At 48.9% G+C, this 20248-nt stretch overlaps 1 protein-coding gene across 2 annotated transcripts in view; it reads left to right on the top strand.

The window, feature by feature from the left end:
* The window catches only part of LOC142311953 (alcohol dehydrogenase 1-like), a 190237-nt gene that overhangs the window by 85736 nt on the left and 84253 nt on the right, over nt 1-20248 (top strand). For both annotated transcript variants that reach the window (XM_075350828.1, XM_075350824.1), the window contains exons 2-3: nt 7756-7857; nt 17447-17588. In XM_075350828.1, the coding sequence (XP_075206943.1) occupies nt 7756-7857; nt 17447-17588 (244 nt within the window). The remainder of the gene's footprint in view (nt 1-7755; nt 7858-17446; nt 17589-20248) is intronic.

The raw sequence follows: 20248 nt of genomic DNA, 5'->3' as shown, positions 1-20248 counted from the left end.
TTCTTTGCCACTCTGCCCTGAAAGCCAGCATCCTGAAGTCACCTTTTCACTGTAGACGTATACACTGGCGTTTTGCAGGTGCTATTTAAAGAAGCTGGCAGTTGAGGACTTGTGAGGTGTCGATTTCTCAAACTAGATACTCTAATGTACTTGTCTTGTTGCTCAGTTGTGCAGCGGATCCTCCTACTTCTCTTTCTACTCTGGTTAGAGCCTGTTTACTACTCCCTTCAGAGGAGAGCACAGACACCGTTGTAGGAAATCTTCAGTTTCTTGGCAATCTCTCGCATGGAATATCCTTCATTTCTAAGAACAAGAATAGACTGTTGAGTTTCACATGAAAGTTCTTTTTTCTTGCCATTTTGAGAGTTTAATGGAATCAACAAATGTAATGCTCCAGATTCTCAACTTTCTCAAAGGAATGTCAGTTTTATAGCTTCTCTAATCAACAAAACTGTTTTTAGCTGTGCTAACCTACTTGCACAAGGGTTTTCAAGGGATTTCTAAACATCCATTAGCCTTCTAACACGGTTAGCAAACACAATGTACCATTAGAACACTAGAGTTGTGGTTGTTGGAAATGGGCCTCTATACACCTATGTAGATATTGCATTAAAAACCAGACGTTTGCACCTAGGATAGTCATTTACAACATTAACGATGTATAGAGCGTATTTCTGTTTAATTTAATGTTAGCTTCATTGAAAAAAATGTGCTTTTCTTTCTAAAATAAGGAAATATCTAAGTAACCCTAAACTATTGAACTGTTGTGTATGAAATCAATTATTCTTGCTTTGCTGGTGGTGGTGCCAGAGGGCTGGTCCCAGCCCCCTGGCTCTGGGAACTCAAAGGACATCCTACGGCATGGTGTCCTGCTTTGCCACAACAATGACAAACCGGTATTCTGATGCCGGCAGGATCCGAAACAGGTCGGAAATTCAGGACGACTCCTAGGCAGCAATCCGGCACACCTCCTCTCAAGGGTAGGATCTTGATTACCTCACTCTCAGTCCCGTCGCAGTGCTCCGGGTGATAATACTGCCAGCACTGGGCCTCCCAAAGACCCGGGTGGGCCGAAATTGTCATAGTGAAAGTCTCAACCGAAGGGTCTGCCTTGGGTAAATCACAAAGTCCGTCCCCACCAATACTCAGCAGGAGCGCTTCCTCTGAGCACAGTGGTGTCCACTCCTCTCCTGAAGTGCAAGGCTTTGAATCCGACAGCTCAGGTATCACGGGGGCAGTGTCTAGGGTAAGCTGATCTTCTTCTTTAAGGGACATATCCTTGCAGGCATGGGGTTTCCTACTCATTTCCGGCAGCGGGGCTCTCATTTCGCGCACTTTTCAAGCTCCGCCCATGAAGGCATGCCCCCTCGTTTCCTTTTCTGTGCCAGTAATGGTGACTGTCCTTTTTCAGAGATACAGTTTAACACAGTTCTGCATGGTGCACAGTACCCGGTTGTTGCGGGCACGTTATCCTGTTCATGACGCTGAGTTGTAGCACCCATGGGGCAAGGGGTTAAATACTCGTCGCCGGGCCTGTTGATGTCGGATATGGGGATGTCATGGGGTGGCCATTTTTGCCCGATTTCGTGGCCCCAAGGTGTACAATAAAAGAGGAATGGGGTGGTGGTGATGGAGGTTTGATGTCGTGATGCCACCTGCAGAATGCGGCCAGGGAATTGGCCGCCGCTGCTGTCGCTGTCCTCCGGGGCGGATGGTAGTAGCAGCCGAGGTGTTTCTGCTGCCCACAGTTGTAGCGGGCCCGGGGAGGATAATGAAGGGAATAGTGATGGTGGGCGCCGAGGCGCAGGGCGGCGGCGCCGGGAATGACAGGCGGAACAGTCTTTGCGGGTTCCAGGTGTTTTACTCACTGTTCTTTAAGCAACCCGGTTGTCACTCCTGAAGTACTGGCCACTGCTGTGATGGGCCCCAGCCGATCCTGAGCAATTCCAGATCACCGCCGGTGTTCCCACTGTTGAGTCCTGGTCGGGGTCCCTCCAATCCAGGTGCATGCGGAATATGGAATGGGTCGCGGGTGTTTCTGGCACTCACCACGGACCCTGGAATCCCGTGTAGCTGTAGAGAACCCGGGATGAGCTGGATGCTCCAAGCCACGGGCCCTATGGTTATCCCAGAAGTGTGAGGTAGAAGAAAGTGGATTGAGGTCCCCTAGTGCGTTTCACTGCAAGCTGTGCCCAGGGCTAACTGACTATCTGTGAAGATGCTCCTTCCCTGTACCCCAAGTGGTGCCCGCCCCCCAGGTGGTTGTCCCAGTGACCGAGAAGTCCCATGCTTCGTGATGGCCACCCCCCTATCTACCCAAGGCCATACCCCAGTGGGAAGGCACCTAACTGTTTGTGGTGTGTGAATGTGAGAATCACCAGGGATTAACCTCTCCTTACCCGGGATGAGTACTACATCTTAAAGAGATGCAGTACCCTGTGGTGACTGAAGCCTCAGGGGTGCAACAGTACTTCAAAGTATACCACACTTTTTTTTAAAGGGAATGTCACATCAGTTGTTTAAAGGGCTATTCCTATATAAAGAAGTTATCGTCAATAGAATAGGTGATAACTAGCTATGGGCAAATGTTTTCAAGCCTCGAGCATGTGTGTTTGAAAATGCTCTTTGTTTCCTTTTGACTTACATTATGCTCGGTACTTGAGTCTCATCGGTGCAACCCAATACTCAATCAAGTAACAAGCAGTGGGGATGGAGCATGTTCACCCATCATTAGTGATAACTGGTTAATAGGTGCAGGTGTGACTGTTGGGAACCCATCAATCAAAATAAAGAGGATCTTCGAAAAGTCACCTGAATATAGCAGAGGTCAGGCGTGCTCACCATAGTCTCTACAGGACTGCTCAAAAAAAGCTGAAAAGAGTGCTATCTTTGGATGTCCCAAAGAGCATGAACAGAACAGATGTGCATGCATGCCCGGCCTTCATTAAATTCATCTGAGGTGCAACCGAGACCTGTTTTTGGGGTTGGTGGGGTTTATAGCAGTTGGACACACCTACTAGTAAGATATTGTGGTGCCCTGGACTAGCCAGGTCGTCACAGGTAACACACGCCCACCCCCACCCCCACTAGACCGTAACATTAGCCAAACACAAAACCCTTGTTGCCTCCCTCCAGGGTCTGATGTCACAGGAGCGGGTGAGTGACCCGCGCCCCTGTGTCCCGGAGGGACCGGTCGCTGCAGCCGAGAGGCCCGGTCTGCCATCGCTCAGCCTGCTGCGTTCCCCGCTGCCCGTATTGGTCGGGACCACCCCGCCGGTCGGCCAGCTGCCCCCGAACCCGGCAATCGTTGACATCGCTCCCGCTTGCGAAGATCCACCTGCAAGCGCTGCCTGCAAACGGCAGCTTGCCCGGCCAGCACCGACACCGCTCCCCTGGAGGGTGCCTGCTCCCCAAAGGGAGTCATCCGTCCCGGAAGCGGCTGCACCCGAAGAGGCCCCGGCAGTCCGCCTGGCCAGTACAGAGGTAGAAGATAGCCTGCCTCAAACCCAGAAAGTGACGCTGACCGCTCCCAAGCTCCAGGCCTCGGCTGAGGCTGCGGAGGGTTGCCACTGCAAGGCAGCAAAACAGGCCGTGACACAGCGATGCCCCCCTACCCAGAAGGTGCCGGTCATGGCCCGCATCGGGGGTACCTGCTGAGCCCAATCCCCGCGCTAGAAGAGCCACCATGTTGGGAGCGGCGGCCAAACCTGATGGGACGAGAGGCAGAGGCCCGGGAGAAAGAGAAGGCTGCTATCCTGGCCCGCACTGTAGAAGCAAAGGACGCTCTCCGGAGAGCCTCTCCCGAAGCTCGGGGCCCGATCTATGAAGGTCAAGTCCGGCAATTCTACCCCCGGCGTGGATGGGGGTTTATTCATGAGCCCCGCCTGGGGGTCGAGGCGTTCTTCTCCCGTCGAGACGTGCACAGCCAGCTGCCCCTGGGCCATCCGGAGCGTGACCTCTGTGCGGGTGAGTTGGTCACCTACACCTGCCACCTGGGAGAGAGAGGCTGGTTCGCCCTGGATGTCCAAAGAAGGGTGAGCCATGACAACCTCGAGCAGCCCCGGTCACCTCCTCCACCGTACAGTCCCAAGGCGGATCCGGAGGAAGTAAGAGGCGGCGGTGACCTCAAGTAGTGGCAGCGGCTCTCCGTTGCAACCAAGTTGTCCCCGTTGGGACCCTCAGCAGTTTGAATGAATGACAATAATCATCCGAAAGATCATCTGATTATCTATGTGATTATCCCGGCCGTTGCCGGCAAGTTGTCCCCGGAGGGACTCTGTGTGTTTTTACCACCCACATGAGAAACTGCTCATGAACATGGCCGAGAACTTGCAGGCTACCCATGAACTTGTGGGCTTGTAAATAGTATTGTGGGATGGAAACCGTTGCCGCCTCCAGAGAGGCAGATTGGATGAAGGGCCCGCAGCAGAGCAGGCTGGGGCCCGGCCACCACCAGGACCGGTGGCCATGCTCCGGGGGTCAGGGGTCCCCCTTGGACGTGGGGTCCCCTGAAGTGACAGTCGGGTGCGAGTTACCGTACCCGTTCCCGCTCGGGCAGCCTGAACCTGGACTGAGGTCAAGGGGTGCTGCCCACTTCTTAGGGGCAGCATCAGGGCTAGGTTGCTTGGGTGGGAGAGCGGAAGATGTCCGTCCATCATTATTAAAAATGTTTTTATTTGTAACGTTTGAAGTGACCTGACAAAAATGCTTATGTTTGATATGTTGACATGTTATTTATGTTTTCCAGTTTTGAAAAAAAATAAAACCGGTGATGGGCGGGCAGCCCGCGGATGGTCTGCATTTCACCAAGGAGGAATGTGGCGCCCTGGACTAGCCAGGTCGTCACAGGTAACACACGCACACCCCTACCCCCACTAGACAGTAACATTAGCCCAACACAAAACCCTTGTTGCCTCCCTCCAGGGTCTGATGTCCACACCAGGTGGGGCGGAGCCAATCGGTTGGCCCCGCCCACCGAGAAGTTCACAGGCCTGGAGGCGGGAAAAGTGACAGTTGAGTTCAAGAGTTGAGTTGAGGAGGTTGAAGGGAGAGGAGTGAAGTGAAGAGTGTCTGGGTTTGTGGCCCAGGCACTGACAACAAGGTTGGCAGACGGTGGTGGCCGTCTGCAGGAGTGGTCGATCGACGCGGAACCGTAGGACCGGGGACGGGCAGTGGCCCGGTACCGACCGGGGAGCGAAGTGAAGCCAGCACACACAGGCAGGACCATCGGACTCCGACTAGGCTTGGAGTCGCCTTCAACAGTCAAATCCGAGGGTGACAGGAACCCCAGGGGTTTCCTAACAACCAAAGACCCGTCAGAAGGCAACCGCCCACACTGTGAGGGTAAACAGCTACCGCCTAAGGCTAGAGACCCAAGGGCCAGCTCCTGCGGGCAAACGGGCTCCTCCGGCACCCATACACCGGGGAGTGGACTACCGTTGGGGACCCATCGTAGTCAGAACAGTACACTAAGGTGCAGGGAAAGACAGCCACCATCACCTGTCCGGGGAGAGAGACAGCAGATGGCTGCGGGACCCGTCCATCCAGCCATTTGGTTTACCAAGGACTTTGTGCATCTCTTGCTGAGTGAGTACGCCCGTGCCATCCGGCACCGCGCCGTGCTGTCCCTGCAACCCTGCACCTCACCAACCCTGCCTCCCCGTCTCACCACCGGGCCCCGAGACCACCGACCCCTACCCACGGAGGGGGAAAACAACATCCCAGCTGCTCCCTACCATCGCTCCCGGGAACCCCGTCACCAGCAGCGGTGGTGCCCACCTTCACCACAACCCGTGGGTGGCGTCACGGACTAAATCCCCATACCACCAACCCCCTTTCACTCACGGGCGAGGAGCGCCGCTCGAGTCCTCGGATCCGGCCCACCGAGCAGCCGCAGCAGCGCCGGACCCGAGCATTGGCGAGCGCAGCGCCCCGCCACCTGCGACAATATCATATGTTAAAAACACAAAAAATAATTCCTTCAGCCAGCTTACCAGTACCTCCCGATATGTGGAATCCGTAGTGTCATCCAGAGATTACCGCAATAATGCTACCGCAGGAGTCAGCCTCCAAAGATAAATGTAGAAAGGTTAAAGTCTCCAGCGGAAAAACTCCAGATTTCAATATTTGTACTTAAAAAATGTTTTCTTCTTGCTGAGCAAGTTTTTTTTATTTAAATATTAGCATAAAATCGGGTCCACAAATTCAGGCAATAAATAAGATCCAAATAGGGGGTGGTAGCCTCTCGGACTACGCGTTTCGGCGTATGTGCGCCTTCTACATGGTCCTAATACAAAGACTTATTGCCAAGCTTAAAAAGAGGAAAAATAAGGGGTGGGATTAAAAACCAACATAACACCCATGTTAACCCTATGATGACATACTCCCAATATGGAAATATCTTGAAATTATAATTAGATATATAACAGTCTGCAAAACATAACAGGAATTCTTTTTTTGTTACATAGAGAAAAACAATTCCAAATAGCAATCACAAACATTTGTATATATAGAAAGTCGCTGGTAAATCGCAGAGAGTCTCTGAAGCACTGCATATATATTCACTATAAGCAAAATCATTATTTTCAAATTCATATTTATCCAGAGACACTGAGCTTTCAGTCCTCATACATCGGAACAAAAGACAAATCCGGTAAAGGGTGATAAATATAAACCTTATTTCAATAATATGTAATCAGGTCTTGCCTCCTGTTCAGACTATCAGGTGCGTGGCTTCCTAAAGTAAAAATCCAAAAGACTCCTTCTGTTGCGTCTATAGTTTCCTCCTGTAGGGGGCTGGAACACTTTTTCTATGGCCATAAAGGAAAGGATCAATGCTGTGTAGTGAAATACCTAAACGCTGCAGAGATGCTGAGTGCAGTAGTACTACCAATATCAGTCATCACAGGAATTCTTTTTTTGCTGCATAGAGAAAACACCTTCAAAATGGCAATCACAAACAGTTGTATATATAAAAAGTCGCTGATAGATCACAATGTCTCTAAAGGCCTACTCAGAAAAAACACACCTCCAAATGGCAATCACCAACAGTTGTAAAAAAAAAATCGCTGGTAAATCGCAGAGTGTCTCTGAAATACTATATATGTGTTCATTATGAAAAAAAATCATCATTTTCAAATGCATATTCAACCAGAGACACTACGCTTTCAATCTCCAAACATCAGAACAAGAGACAAGTCCGTTAAAAAGTAAAAACCCACGGCATCCAATAATATCTTGGCAGCTAGATCGTGTCATCCACCACACGTGATTAAAAATGTAGCTATAGGAGAATTGGTCAGAATGAAAAGAAATAGTACCAATACAGAAATTTTTGAAAAAGAAAAAATAAAAACATGCAGGAGACTAGCTAATCGCGGCTATGCCGATTGGTGTCTGAACAGAGCAGATAATATAGTGGAGACGATAGATCGATAGGATTTACTGGTTAACATCCTATGGATCGGTGAGGACATTTAAAAATTAGAATAACCCTATAAATTAGACCGGATTAAATTTAAGATTAACTACAATAATATCTTTAGTAGTTTATCATGTAAGATTTGTTTTTTGTGTTCAAATTACATAAGAAAATACAAATTTTAATAATATTATCTTTAGGAAACAATTCTGCATCACATATTGGCAGGGACCAAGAGTTTAAACTATAATGAAATAAAACCATTTTGAGTTAATATTCTTACACCATAGACCAGTTCTTTATGACCATTTTCTGGATACAATTACTATTTTCAGGTTATTAAATGCAAAGCTGCAGTCTTGTGGGAGCCTCGTCAACCACTGAAGATTGAAGGGATTGAAGTCGCTCCACCAAAGGCCCATGAAGTCAGAATAAAGGTAAACTGTACATATACAGAAACTTTTTAGGTACATAAAGATGCATTCATTTTAAATCCTTCTATGTGTAAAGGTAACCCTGCTGTTGGTGTCCTAAAGCAAAGCAGAGTGCAAAGCTCACTTATTTGTGTTTTATTTACTAAAAGGTCAATGTATAGTCAGATCCCGAATGAAATGTTCATAATCTATGGGTGTTCTAGGCATTATCTTCTGTAAATAAAACTAGAACTTCTTTGCTACTACAATTAGTCACTGGCATCTGTTGACCAGGTATTAAAGACTGTCCCACTATTAGTGCTAGTGCTGGAGGCAGCAATAATCCACACTCCATCCTGACCCAATTAAACATATATATATTTATATAGAAGAAAAATTGCAGCTGTAAAAACAGAGCTCTTAAAAAACAACAGATTATTTGCTATACTCCTACCTCTGTGTCAGCAAAAAATTGTGCTCAATTTTTGTATTTACTCTGACTAAAGCCGGCGTCACACGAGACGATATTTCAGGCAATATGTTGGCGGGGTCACGGAGTGACGCACGTCCGGCATCGTTTGATATATCATAGCGTGTGACAGCTACGAGCGAGTGTGAACGAGCAAAAATACCTTATCTGTGCTCATTGACACGTCGTTCATTTTCAAAATGTCGGTCCTCCTTCTGTGCTCCGGTTGTTCATCGTTCCCGAGGCAGCACACATCGCTCCGTGTGACACCCCAGGAACGACGAACAAAGCATACCTGCGTCCCTCCGGCAATGCGGAAGGAAGGAGGTGGGCGGGATGTTATGTCCCGCTCATCTCCGCCCCTCCACTTCTATTGGCCGGCCGCTGTGTGACATCGCTGTGACTCCGAATGTCCCACCCCCTTCAGGAAGAGGATGTTCGCCGCCCACAGCTAGGTAAGTGCGTGCGACAGGGGGTTGCCCGTGACACACAAACGACGGGGGCGGGTACGATCGCTTGTGAGATCGCCCGATATATCGTCTCGTGTGAGCTTAAGGCCAGAGTCACACTTGCTATTGAAAAATCGGTCTGATTCTCATGCCAGAAAGTAGGATGATTTTTTTCTCACTTTTCATCAGTATGCTGTCAGTGTGCAATCTGTTTTTTTCTCAGCAGCTATTAGTCATTACAGTCATCTACAGGAGCATTTACAGGGTTCTCTGCTACATGATAGAATTGTATTGAGAAAAACGGATGTTACTAGGATGGTCCGTGTGCCGTCCGTGTGACATCCGTTTTTTTTCTTGCACCCATAGACTTGCATTGGAGAGTCTCGCACGAGAAACTCTTGAAATTGCAGCATGCTACGATTTTCTCCTCAGACTGATGTGGGCTGAGGAAAAAATAGCAGATCAGAGCTGCCTCATTGATTAACATTGGAAAATCTCGCATTGCACTAGTGCGATTCAATCGCAAGTGTGACTCCGGCCTAAGGGGTACTTTGCACGTTGCGACATCGCTAGCATTGGCTAGCGATGCCGAGTGCGATAGTACCCGCCCCCGTCGCACATGCAATATGTAGTGATTGCTGTGAACATTATCGCTACGGCAGCTTCACATGCACATACCTGCTCGGCGACGTCGCTGTGACTGCTAAACTATCCCTCCTTCAAGGGGGAGGTGCGTTCGGCGTCACAGTGACATCACCGCAACGTCACTAATCGGCTGGCCAATAGAAGCGGAGGGGCGGAGATGAGCGGGACATAACATCCCGCCCACCTTCTCCCTTCCGCATTACCGTTGGGGCGCAGGTAATGAGATGTTTGTCGCTCCTGCGGGTTTACACACAGCGATGTGTGCTGCCGCAGGAGCGACAAAGAACATCGTACCTGTGGTCGACCCGACATTATGAAAATGACTGACGCTACACAGATCACCGATTTTCAACGCTTATGCGATCGTTTATCGGCGCATCTAGGATTTACATGTTGCGATGTCGTTACCGGCGCCGGATGTGCGTCACTAACGACGTGACCCCGACGATATTTCAGATGCGATGTCGCAACGTGTAAAGTACCCCTAAGAGTGGTAATAGATAGAGATGAACGGGTTGATCCACAGAGGATCGAGTTGAAGTAAAACTTCATGAAAATTTGTGGTTTCACGAGTTTTCAAATATTTTGAGATTCGATTCGCGGTTTGCAAAAAAATGTGCCCAACACCATGTCCCACATTATTGAGACATCAAAGAGCAAGTAAACATCCCTAATACCCTGCAGCTATAACATCTTATGGATTATCATGCCTTGAAAAGTGGTGGTCAGTACTTGGCGGAGTCATTTTGCATCTCCACGGTCATTGGTTAAGTATTTCACTCTTGTAGAGTCAGCAGGGTCTTTTCTCTCCCTGTCTCATCTGTAAAGTGTAATTTCTTAGAAGTGGACCAACAGGATCCCCTCTCTCTTTTCTGTAGAGTGTAAGCTTTTATGGTCAGTGGCATCTTCTCTCTCGCTCTCTTGTCTATAACAAGTAAGCTCTTATGGTCAGCAAGATCTTCTCTCCTATAGAGTGTAAGGGCGGCTTTGCACGTTGCGACATCGCACGTGAGATGTCGGTGGGGTCAAATCGAAAGTGAGGCACATCCGGCGTCACTTTCGACATCGTAGTGTGTAAATGCTAGATGATACGATGAACGAGCGCAAAAGCGTCGTTATCGTATCATCGGTGCATTCTCCGACATTTCCATAATGTAGGTGCCGCGACAGGTACGATGCAGTTCCTCGTTCCTGTGGCAGCACACATCGCTGTGTATGAAGCCGCAGGAGCGAGGAACATCACCTTACCTGCCGCCGGCGGCTATGAGAAGGAAAGAGGTGGGCGGGATGTTTACATCCTGCTCATCTCCGCCCCTCCGCCGCTATTGGCCGCCTGCCGTGTGACGTCGCTATGATTAGGAAGGAGGCGGGTCGCCGGCCAGAGCAACGGTCACAGGGCAGGTGAGTGCATGTGAAGCTGGCGTAGCGATAATTTTCGCTACGCCAGCTATCACAAGATATTGTACCTGCGACGGGGGCGGGGACTATTGCGTGCGACATCGCAGCATCGGCTTGCGATGTCGCAACGTGCAAAGCCCGCCTAAGAATTATGGTCAGAAGGGTCCTCTCTCTCCTGTAAAGTGTAAGCTCATATCGTTAGGGAAGTCCTCTCTCTCTCTTTTCTGCAGTATGTAAGCTCTTATGGTCTGCAGGATTCTCTTTCTCCTGTATAGTGTAAGAGTTATTGTCAACAGTGTCCCCTCTCTCTCTCCTGTAGTGGGTAAGCTCTTATTGTCACCAGGGTTCTCTCTTAGGTTTTCTCTCCTAGGTTTTCTCTCCTGTAGAGTATAAGCTCTTTTGGTCAGCAGTGGAGGTGTGCCGCCCCCACGTCAATAGCAGCTGGGCTGCTCGAATCCGGATCCACAGTGTGGCTCGAGGGACTCTCCAGACCCAGGGGTCACGCGGACACTCCGAATAAAAAGGAGACGTATTTGTACGGGATTTGCCGTACGCAGTCTGTGACGCCACCCACGGTGTGTGGTGAAGTGTGGCACCACCGCTGCTGTTGTGGGACACCCGGGGGCGATGGGATGGCAGCTGATTGTTAACCTCTCCGTGGGTAGGGATGGTTGCGCGGGACCCGGTGACTCGGTGCAGGGGGACGGTGATGGCAGTGGCCGGCGCACCTGGTCGGACCAGGGAGTCTCAGTTTACTCACGATTAAATGAATCAGACAAGTCCAATGGTTAACCAAGATGCTGGTGGACGGGCCGCCGCGGCCGGGTGTATTCTGGTCCCTCACCTGGGGTGATGGTCTGTGTCACTTTCCTCTGCACTGTGTATTTGGTGTGGTGGACTTCCCGGTATGGAACACAGGAGTCCGCTCCCGGGACTTCTGTTGGGAGCCTTGCCCGCTGACGCTGACCCGTGGGATCTACCAGGCCCTGGTACATGCCCTATCCCTCTCAGTGGGTGGTTGTCTGCTTTTGGGACTTTGGTTGGGACAGGACCTATAATCCTGCCGCCATTGGTTAATTAGCTAGGCCATTGGTTCTGGTCCAGGCTTCAGGGTCCAAGTACCCCCTCTGTGCACAGTTTCCGGGTCAGTTCTCCGGTGTCGGTACCGGTGGGCTCCAACCCTGCCCCGCCGGTCCATCTTGGATCTTTGGCAGCCGTCTTCCCTTCTCCTGTCAGACATGGACCACCGTCTGCCACCTAGCCAATACGCCGGGGCTCCAACCCCGATGCCTCTGCTCTGTTTGCTTGAGCTTCAGACTTTCTCCTCCTCAACTACTCTACTCCACTCCATTTGAATTACAACTTCAGACTGCTTTTCAACAACTACTTCCCTTCCCACCTCAGGTTCTCTAGACTCCTTGGTGGGCGTTCTCCATCTGCCTGGTCCCGCCCACTGGTGTGCCTTTCCTACCCTGGGGGGGTGACTAGTATTTGGTTGGCAAGGTTTAACCCTGTGAGGGAAGGTGTTGTGCAGGGGCCTACTCTGTGTGACCACCTGGCGGTGCCAGGGTGTCACATAAGCGCTCTCTACCTCTCTCTTATGTAGTGTGTAAGCTCTTATGGTCTGCAGGATTCTCTCGCTCTCTCTTTCTCTCTCTCGTAGTGTGTAAGCTCTTATGGTCTGCAGTGTCCTCTTTCTCACCTGTAGTGCATAAGCTCTTATGGTCAGAGGGGTCCTAGCTCCCTCTCTTGTAGTGTGTAAGTTCTTATGGTCAGCAGGATTCTCTCTCACTGTCCCTCCTGTAGTGTGTAAGCTTTTATGGTCAGCAGTGTCCTCTCTCTCCTGCAGTGTGTAAGCTCTTATTGTCGGAGTCCTATCTCTTTCTCCTGAAGGCTGTAAGATCTGATGGTCAGCAGTGTCCTCTCTACTGTAGTGTGTAAGCTCTTAAGGGTGCTTTACACGCTGCGACATCGCTACCGATATATCGTCTATGTCACGTCGTTAGTGACACACATCCGGTGCCAGCAGTGACATTGCAGCGTGTGACACCAAGGAGCGACGATCAACGATCGCAAAATCGTTCAAAAACGGTGATCATTGACACGTCGCTCCTTTCCTTAATATCGCTGCTGCCACATGTACGATGTTGTTCGTCGTTCTTGCGGCAGCACACATCGCTATGTGTGACACCGCAGGAACGACAAACATCTCCTTACCTGCGTCCACCGGCAATGCGGAAGGAAGGAGGTGGGCGGGACGTTATATCCCGCTCATCTCCGCCCCTCCACTTCTATTGGCCGGCCGCTTAGTGACGCCGTAGTAACATTGCTATGACGCCGAATGCACCTCAGCGAGGTCCTATCTGTCTCTCCTGTAGTAGGGGGAGGAAGGACAGGTTGGCAGACAGGGGTGGGAATAGCTAGCAAAACCCGAGCCAACTATTAGATATTCTAAAGCACCTATCAATCAAGTAACAGTGAATTTCACAAACTTTACTTGCCTGTATTTCAGAAACTATACATTCGATCTCACAACTAAAGGTATGTTTAGAATCAGCATGATTGTGCCAGTATAGCACTGGTTTTAGTTTTATATAGGAAAATCCTGGTCATTGGTCCTCTTTAAAGAATGTTTTAGAGGGACAGATCTTCCGTGAGTACTACTGCATAAGCTTGAGGTTCCTATACCATTATAGAGTATGTGAGATGAGTCAGGGATACCAGAGTCAGACCGTGACACACTTGCATCTAGAGCAGGGGTGGGGAACCTTTTTTCTGCCGGGGGCCATTTGGAAAATTCTACCAACCTTTGGGGGCCGCACAAAATTATCAACTTAAATATTTACCTAATATATTTGGTCAAACAATTAACTTACTGTGGTGGCTGGAGCTTCTATTCTTTGGTGGAGCTCTAATATTAGGCGATATTGATCTTGTTGCTTTTCACAACTGCTTTTCCAGGTTTGAGTTGGCTGGGACTGCTGTATATACATCACAGGGGAGGGTTGGGAGGAATATAGATCACTGGGGAGGCTGGGGGCATATACATCACTGGGGGGTACATACATCACTGGGGGATACATACATCATTGATGGGGAGAACAGACATAGCTGGGGGGCATAAACATTGCTGGGGAGGGCTGGGAGGAATATACATCACTAGGGAAGCAGCAGGGCATAGACGTTACTGGGGGTACATACATCACTGGGCGGCACAGACTTCACTGGGAGTATATACACATCACTGGGTTGCACAGAGATAGCTGGGGGGCACATTGCTGGGGTTACATAAATAGATGTGGGAAGACAGCCCTGGGGAGTGCCGGAGGGACACAGACAGCTCTGGGGGCACAGATAATGATGGGAGAGGCTGGAGGCACAGACAGTCCTGGGAGAGGCTCGGGGCACAGAGATCACTGGGGAGACTGGGGGGGCACAGATCACTGGGGAGGGGCACAGATCACTGGGGAAACTGGGGAGGGGCACAGATCATTGGGGAGACTGGGGGGGCACAGATCACTGGGGGGGCACAGATCACTGGGGAGACTGGGGGGGCACAGATCACTGGGGAGACTGGGGGGGCACAGATCACTTGGGAGACTGGGGGGCACAGATCACTGGGGAGACTGGGGGGGCACAGATCACTGGGGAGACTGGGGGGGGCACAGATCACAGGGGAGACTGGGGGGGCACAGATCACTGGGGAGACTGGGGGGGGCACAGATCACTGGGGAGACCGGGGGGGCACAGAACACTGGGGGGGCACAGAACACTGGGGAGACTGGGGGGCACAGATCACTGGGGGGCACAGATCACTGGGGGGGCACACAGATCACTAGAGAGACTGGGGGGCACAGATCACTGGGGAGACTAGGGGGGCACACATCAGTGGAGACTAGGGGGGCACAGATGACTGGGGAGACTGGGGGGGGTCACAGATCACTGGGCAGACTTGGGGGGGCACATCACTGGGGAGACTGGGGGGGCACAGATCACTGGGAGTGGGCACAGATCACTGGGGAGACTAGGGGGCACAGATCACTGGAGGCACAGAGCGCTGGGGGCACAGGCAGACCCGGGTGAGCTTGGAGGTAGTTAGAGAACTGGGGGAGGCTGGGATCACTGAGCGCTGAAGGTGGCTGCGGGCACGGAGAGCTCTGCCGCCGGGCACAGAGAGGAGCAGGCACCTGCCGGGCACAGAGAGCCTCTGCAACCGCCGGGCACAGGGAGCCGCAACCGCAACCGCCGGGCACAGGGAGCCGCAGCCGCCGGGCCCAGGCAACTGCCGGGCACAGGGAGCCGCCGCTGCCGCAACCGCTGGGCACAGGGAGAGCCGCTGCCCGGCACAGTAAGACCTGGGAAATGATTGGGCAGTTTGATTTTAGCGCACCTCACGCCGACCCCACCTCCAAAGTACATCCTCACGTAGGCAGGGCCAGCATGAGGACGTAGTCTTTCAGGTATAGGAAATGCAGCGTTCAGCATTGAACGCACTGTGTGGGGTTTTAAAGGACCAGCAGCCACCAGGATGCGGCTGCCGCCCCAGCACTGCAGTCCCCAGGAATCCGCCCGGGGGCATCAAAAAAATTTGTCGCGGGCCGGAGGTTCCCCACCCCTGATCTAGAGAAACCCATGTCAGTAGTGTTTGGGGTTGTTACAGAACATTTTGGCCCATGGGACTCTTACATAAGCTCTTATGGTCAGTGGGCTCCTATCACTCTCGCCTGTAGAGTGTAAGTTCTTATGTTCAGTTTGTTTCTGTCTCCCCTCTCCCCATGGGACACCTAGAGCCCAGACTGCCCTCATTATAATCTGCCTATGGCAAGTACTATAATTTTTCTAAATTAATTTTGATGAGTCTGAGCCCTTTAAACAATAAGTTAAATTATATACAGTTAGGTCCAGAAATATTTGGACAGTGACACAATTTTCGCGAGTTGGGCTCTGCATGCCACCACATTGGATTTGAAATGAAACCTCTACAACAGAATTCAAGTGCAGATTGTAACGTTTAATTTGAAGGTTTGAACAAAAATATCTGATAGAAATTGTAGGAATTGTACACATTTCTTTACAAACACTCCACATTTTAGGAGGTCAAAAGTAATTGGACAAATAAACCAAACCCAAACAAAATATTTTTATTTTCAATATTTTGTTGCGAATCCTTTGGAGGCAATCACTGCCTTAAGTCTGGAACCCATGGACATCACCAAACGCTGGGTTTCCTCCTTCTTAATGCTTTGCCAGGCCTTTACAGCCGCAGCCTTCAGGTCTTGCTTGTTTGTGGGTCTTTCTGTCTTAAGTCTGGATTTGAGCAAGTGAAATGCATGCTCAATTGGGTTAAGATCTGGTGATTGACTTGGCCATTGCAGAATGTTCCACTTTTTTGCACTCATGAACTCCTGGGTAGCTTTGGCTGTATGATTGGGGTCATTGTCCATCTGTACTATGAAGCGCCGTCCGATCAACTTTGCGGCATTTGGCTGAATCTGGGCTGAAAGTATATCCCGGTACACTTCAGAATTCATCCGGCTACTCTTGTCTGCTGTTATGTCATCAATAAACACAAGTGACCCAGTGCCATTGAAAGCCATGCATGCCCATGCCATCACGTTGCCTCCACCATGTTTTACAGAGGATGTGGTGTGCCTTGGATCATGTGCCGTTCCCTTTCTTCTCCAAACTTTTTTCTTCCCATCATTCTGGTACAGGTTGATCTTTGTCTCATCTGTCCATAGAATACTTTTCCAGAACTGAGCTGGCTTCATGAGGTGTTTTTAAGCAAATTTAACTCTGGCCTGTCTATTTTTGGAATTGATGACTGGTTTGCATCTAGATGTGAACCCTTTGTATTTACTTTCATGGAGTCTTCTCTTTACTGTTGACTTAGAGACAGATACACCTACTTCACTGAGAGTGTTCTGGACTTCAGTTGATGTTGTGAACGAGTTCTTCTTCACCAAAGAAAGTATGCGGCGATCATCCACCACTGTTGTCATCCGTGGACGCCCAGGCCTTTTTGAGTTCCCAAGCTCACCAGTCAATTCCTTTTTTCTCAGAATGTACCCGACTGTTGATTTTGTTACTCCAAGCATGTCTGCTATCTCTCTGATGGATGTTTTCTTTTTTTTCAGCCTCAGGATGTTCTGCTTCACCTCAATTGAGAGTTCCTTAGACCGCATGTTGTCTGGTCACAGCAACAGCTTCCAAATGCAAAACCACACACCTGTAATCAACCCCAGACCTTTTAACTACTTCATTGATTACAGGTTAACGAGGGAGACGCCTTCAGAGTTAATTGCAGCCCTTAGAGTCCCTTGTCCAATTACTTTTGGTCCCTTGAAAAAGAGGAGGCAATGCATTACAGAGCTATGATTCCTAAACCCTTTCTCCGATTTGGATGTGAAAACTCTCATATTGCAGATGGGAGTGTGCACTTTCAGCCCATATTATATATATATAATTGTATTTCTGAACATGTTTTTGTAAACAGCTAAAATAACAAAACTTGTGTCACTGTCCAAATATTTCTGGACCTAACTGTATATTTCAACTAGGCACCAAAAACTTGTATACTGTATAATCATGAAAACATAAGAACTATTTTCTAGCACATTGTTAAACATGTTTCATGTTTTTTTATGAATAGATAGTTGCTACTGGAATATGCCGATCAGATGACCATATAACGGAAGGATTAATGAAAAACAGCAAGTATCCAGTGATTTTAGGTCATGAAGCTGCTGGTATTGTAGAGAGCATTGGGGATGGAGTAACTGCTGTAAAGCCTGGTAAGTTCCAGAAAATGAAGGTCATGAACATTCAACAAATGTAAGACTGGATATTAATATTTATGGCTTCATTCAGATGCCTGTGTTTCACGTACCAGTTGTACCCCTGATGTTCACTGACACAACTTATACCTATTAAATCTATGGGGCTATTCACATGTGCAAGTATTTCTGCTAAATTGTCCTCAAACACAGAAACTTATCCAATTTTGATCTAGTTTCCATGCCATAAAAAGCTCAGACAGCACTCATATGCTCTTGTAGCAGAGGCATGGATCTACCGCCAGGCAATATTCAATTGTGGTACACCAGACGAGACTACAGAAATAGGAGAACAGCTTTATTAACAGACAGGAATAATATGTATCTGCAAGTCAATGGTGAAGTATAGGCTATTGAATGTATGGTTAACAGCACTGCAGGTACTAGCTGGGCTGCACCAACACTGCCTCTCCCCAGTTATTACAAGTATCAGAACAATGGAAAACTTTGCAGAACAAATTAGATTACAACTACACTACAATAACAACCTAACTGGACTCTGCTATCCGGGCCTTGCGGCTACCACGCTCTAGCTAATCAGGGCTATGGTAAACTCTATTGTGGGTGTACACCGGTACAGTGCCTACAAGTAGTATTCAACCCCCTGCAGATTTAGCAGGTTTGATAAGATGCAAATAAGTTAGAGCCTGCAAACTTCAAACAAGAGCAGGATTTATTAACAGATGCATAAATCTTACAAACCAACAAGTTATGTTGCTCAGTTAAATTTTAATAAATTTTCAACATAAAAGTGTGGGTCAATTATTATTCAACCCCTAGTTTTAATATTTTGTGGAATAACCCTTGTTTGCAATTACAGCTAATAATCGTCTTTTATAAGACCTGATCAGGCCGGCACAGGTCTCTGGAGTTATCTTGGCCCACTCCTCCATGCAGATCTGCTCCAAGTTATCTAGGTTCTTTGGGTGTCTCATGTGGACTTTAATCTTGAGCTCCTTCCACAAGTTTTCAATCGGGTTAAGGTCAGGAGACTGACTAGGCCACTGCAACACCTTGATTTTTTCCCTCTTGAACCAGGCCTTGGTTTTCTTGGCTGTGTGCTTTGGGTCGTTGTCTTGTTGGAAGATGAAATGATGACCCATCTTAAGATCCTTGATGGAGGAGCGGAGGTTCTTGGCCAAAATCTCCAGGTAGGCCGTGCTATCCATCTTCCCATGGATGCGGACCAGATGGCCAGGCCCCTTGGCTGAGAAACAGCCCCACAGCATGATGCTGCCACCACCATGCTTGACTGTAGGGATGGTATTCTTGGGGTCGTATGCAGTGCCATCCAGTCTCCAAACGTCATGTGTGTGGTTGGCACCAAAGATCTCGATCTTGGTCTCATCAGACCAGAGAACCTTGAACCAGTTTGTCTCAGAGTCCTCCAAGTGATCATGAGCAAACTGTAGACGAGCCTTGACATGACGCTTTGAAAGTAAAGGTACCTTACGGGCTCGTCTGGAACGGAGACCATTGTGGTGGAGTACGTTACTTATGGTATTGACTGAAACCAATGTCCCCACTGCCATGAGATCTTCCCGGAGCTCCTTCCTTGTTGTCCTTGGGATAGCCTTGACTCTTCGGACAAGCCTGGCCTCGGCACGGGTGGAAACTTTCAAAGGCTGTCCAGGCCGTGTAAGGCTAACAGTAGTTCCATAAGCCTTCCACTTCCAGATGATGCTCCCAACAGTGGAGACAGGTAGGCCCAACTCCTTGGAAAGGGTTTTGTACCCCTTGCCAGCCTTGTGACCCTCCACGATCTTGTCTCTGATGGCCTTGGAATGCTCCTTTGTCTTTCCCATGTTGACCAAGTATGAGTGCTGTTCACAAGTTTGTGGAGGGTCTTAATTAGTCAGAAAAGGCTGGAAAAAGAGATAATTAATCCAAACATGTGAAGCTCATTGTTCTTTGTGCCTGAAATACTTCTTAATACTTTAGGGGAACCAAACAGAATTCTGGTGGTTTGAGGGGTTGAATAATAAATGACCCACTTTTCACAATTTAAAAAAAAAATAAAAAAAGAAATAATCTTTTTTGCTGCAGTGCATTTCACACTTCCAGGCTGATCTACAGTCCAAATGTCACAATACCAAGTTAATTCTGAATGTGTAAACCAGCTAAATCTGCAGGGGGTTGAATACTACTTGTAGGCACTGTATATGACTCACTGTCCCGTTATGGAGTGCCAAGTCCACTCCTGGGAACTTGATAGTGCATTGCTTGGGTGGCTCTTCAATGCACACTCAGCCATTAAACTCAATTGGTGTTGTAAAAATGGATGTCAAATTACACTATCCACATGCCATCCATGACTTCAGTTATTAAAATAATTGTATTTGGACTATCCCTCTATTTTCAATGGTTTAAAACATACAAAAGATGACACTTGGATGTCATAGAGATGTAAAAAAAAATGATAAACTATAAGACAGAACAGTGCAAATAGGGTCTTATCCAACCGACTAATATTGGTATATGCAGAGTATGTGCTCAGCTTGCCTAGTTTTGTAGCACACAACACGATTAGGGCCCGTAACTTGCTACTGCCGGAACCACGAGCCCTAAGGCTGGAAACAATGCAGGAGAAACAGTCCATTTTTCATCCATAAAAAACT

Source organism: Anomaloglossus baeobatrachus, chromosome 1 (assembly GCF_048569485.1).
Source record: "Anomaloglossus baeobatrachus isolate aAnoBae1 chromosome 1, aAnoBae1.hap1, whole genome shotgun sequence".
In the NCBI taxonomy this organism is placed as follows: domain Eukaryota; kingdom Metazoa; phylum Chordata; class Amphibia; order Anura; family Aromobatidae; genus Anomaloglossus; species Anomaloglossus baeobatrachus.
The sequence above is the reverse complement of the archived record's forward strand: the minus strand, read 5'-3'. Positions and strand labels throughout refer to the sequence as shown.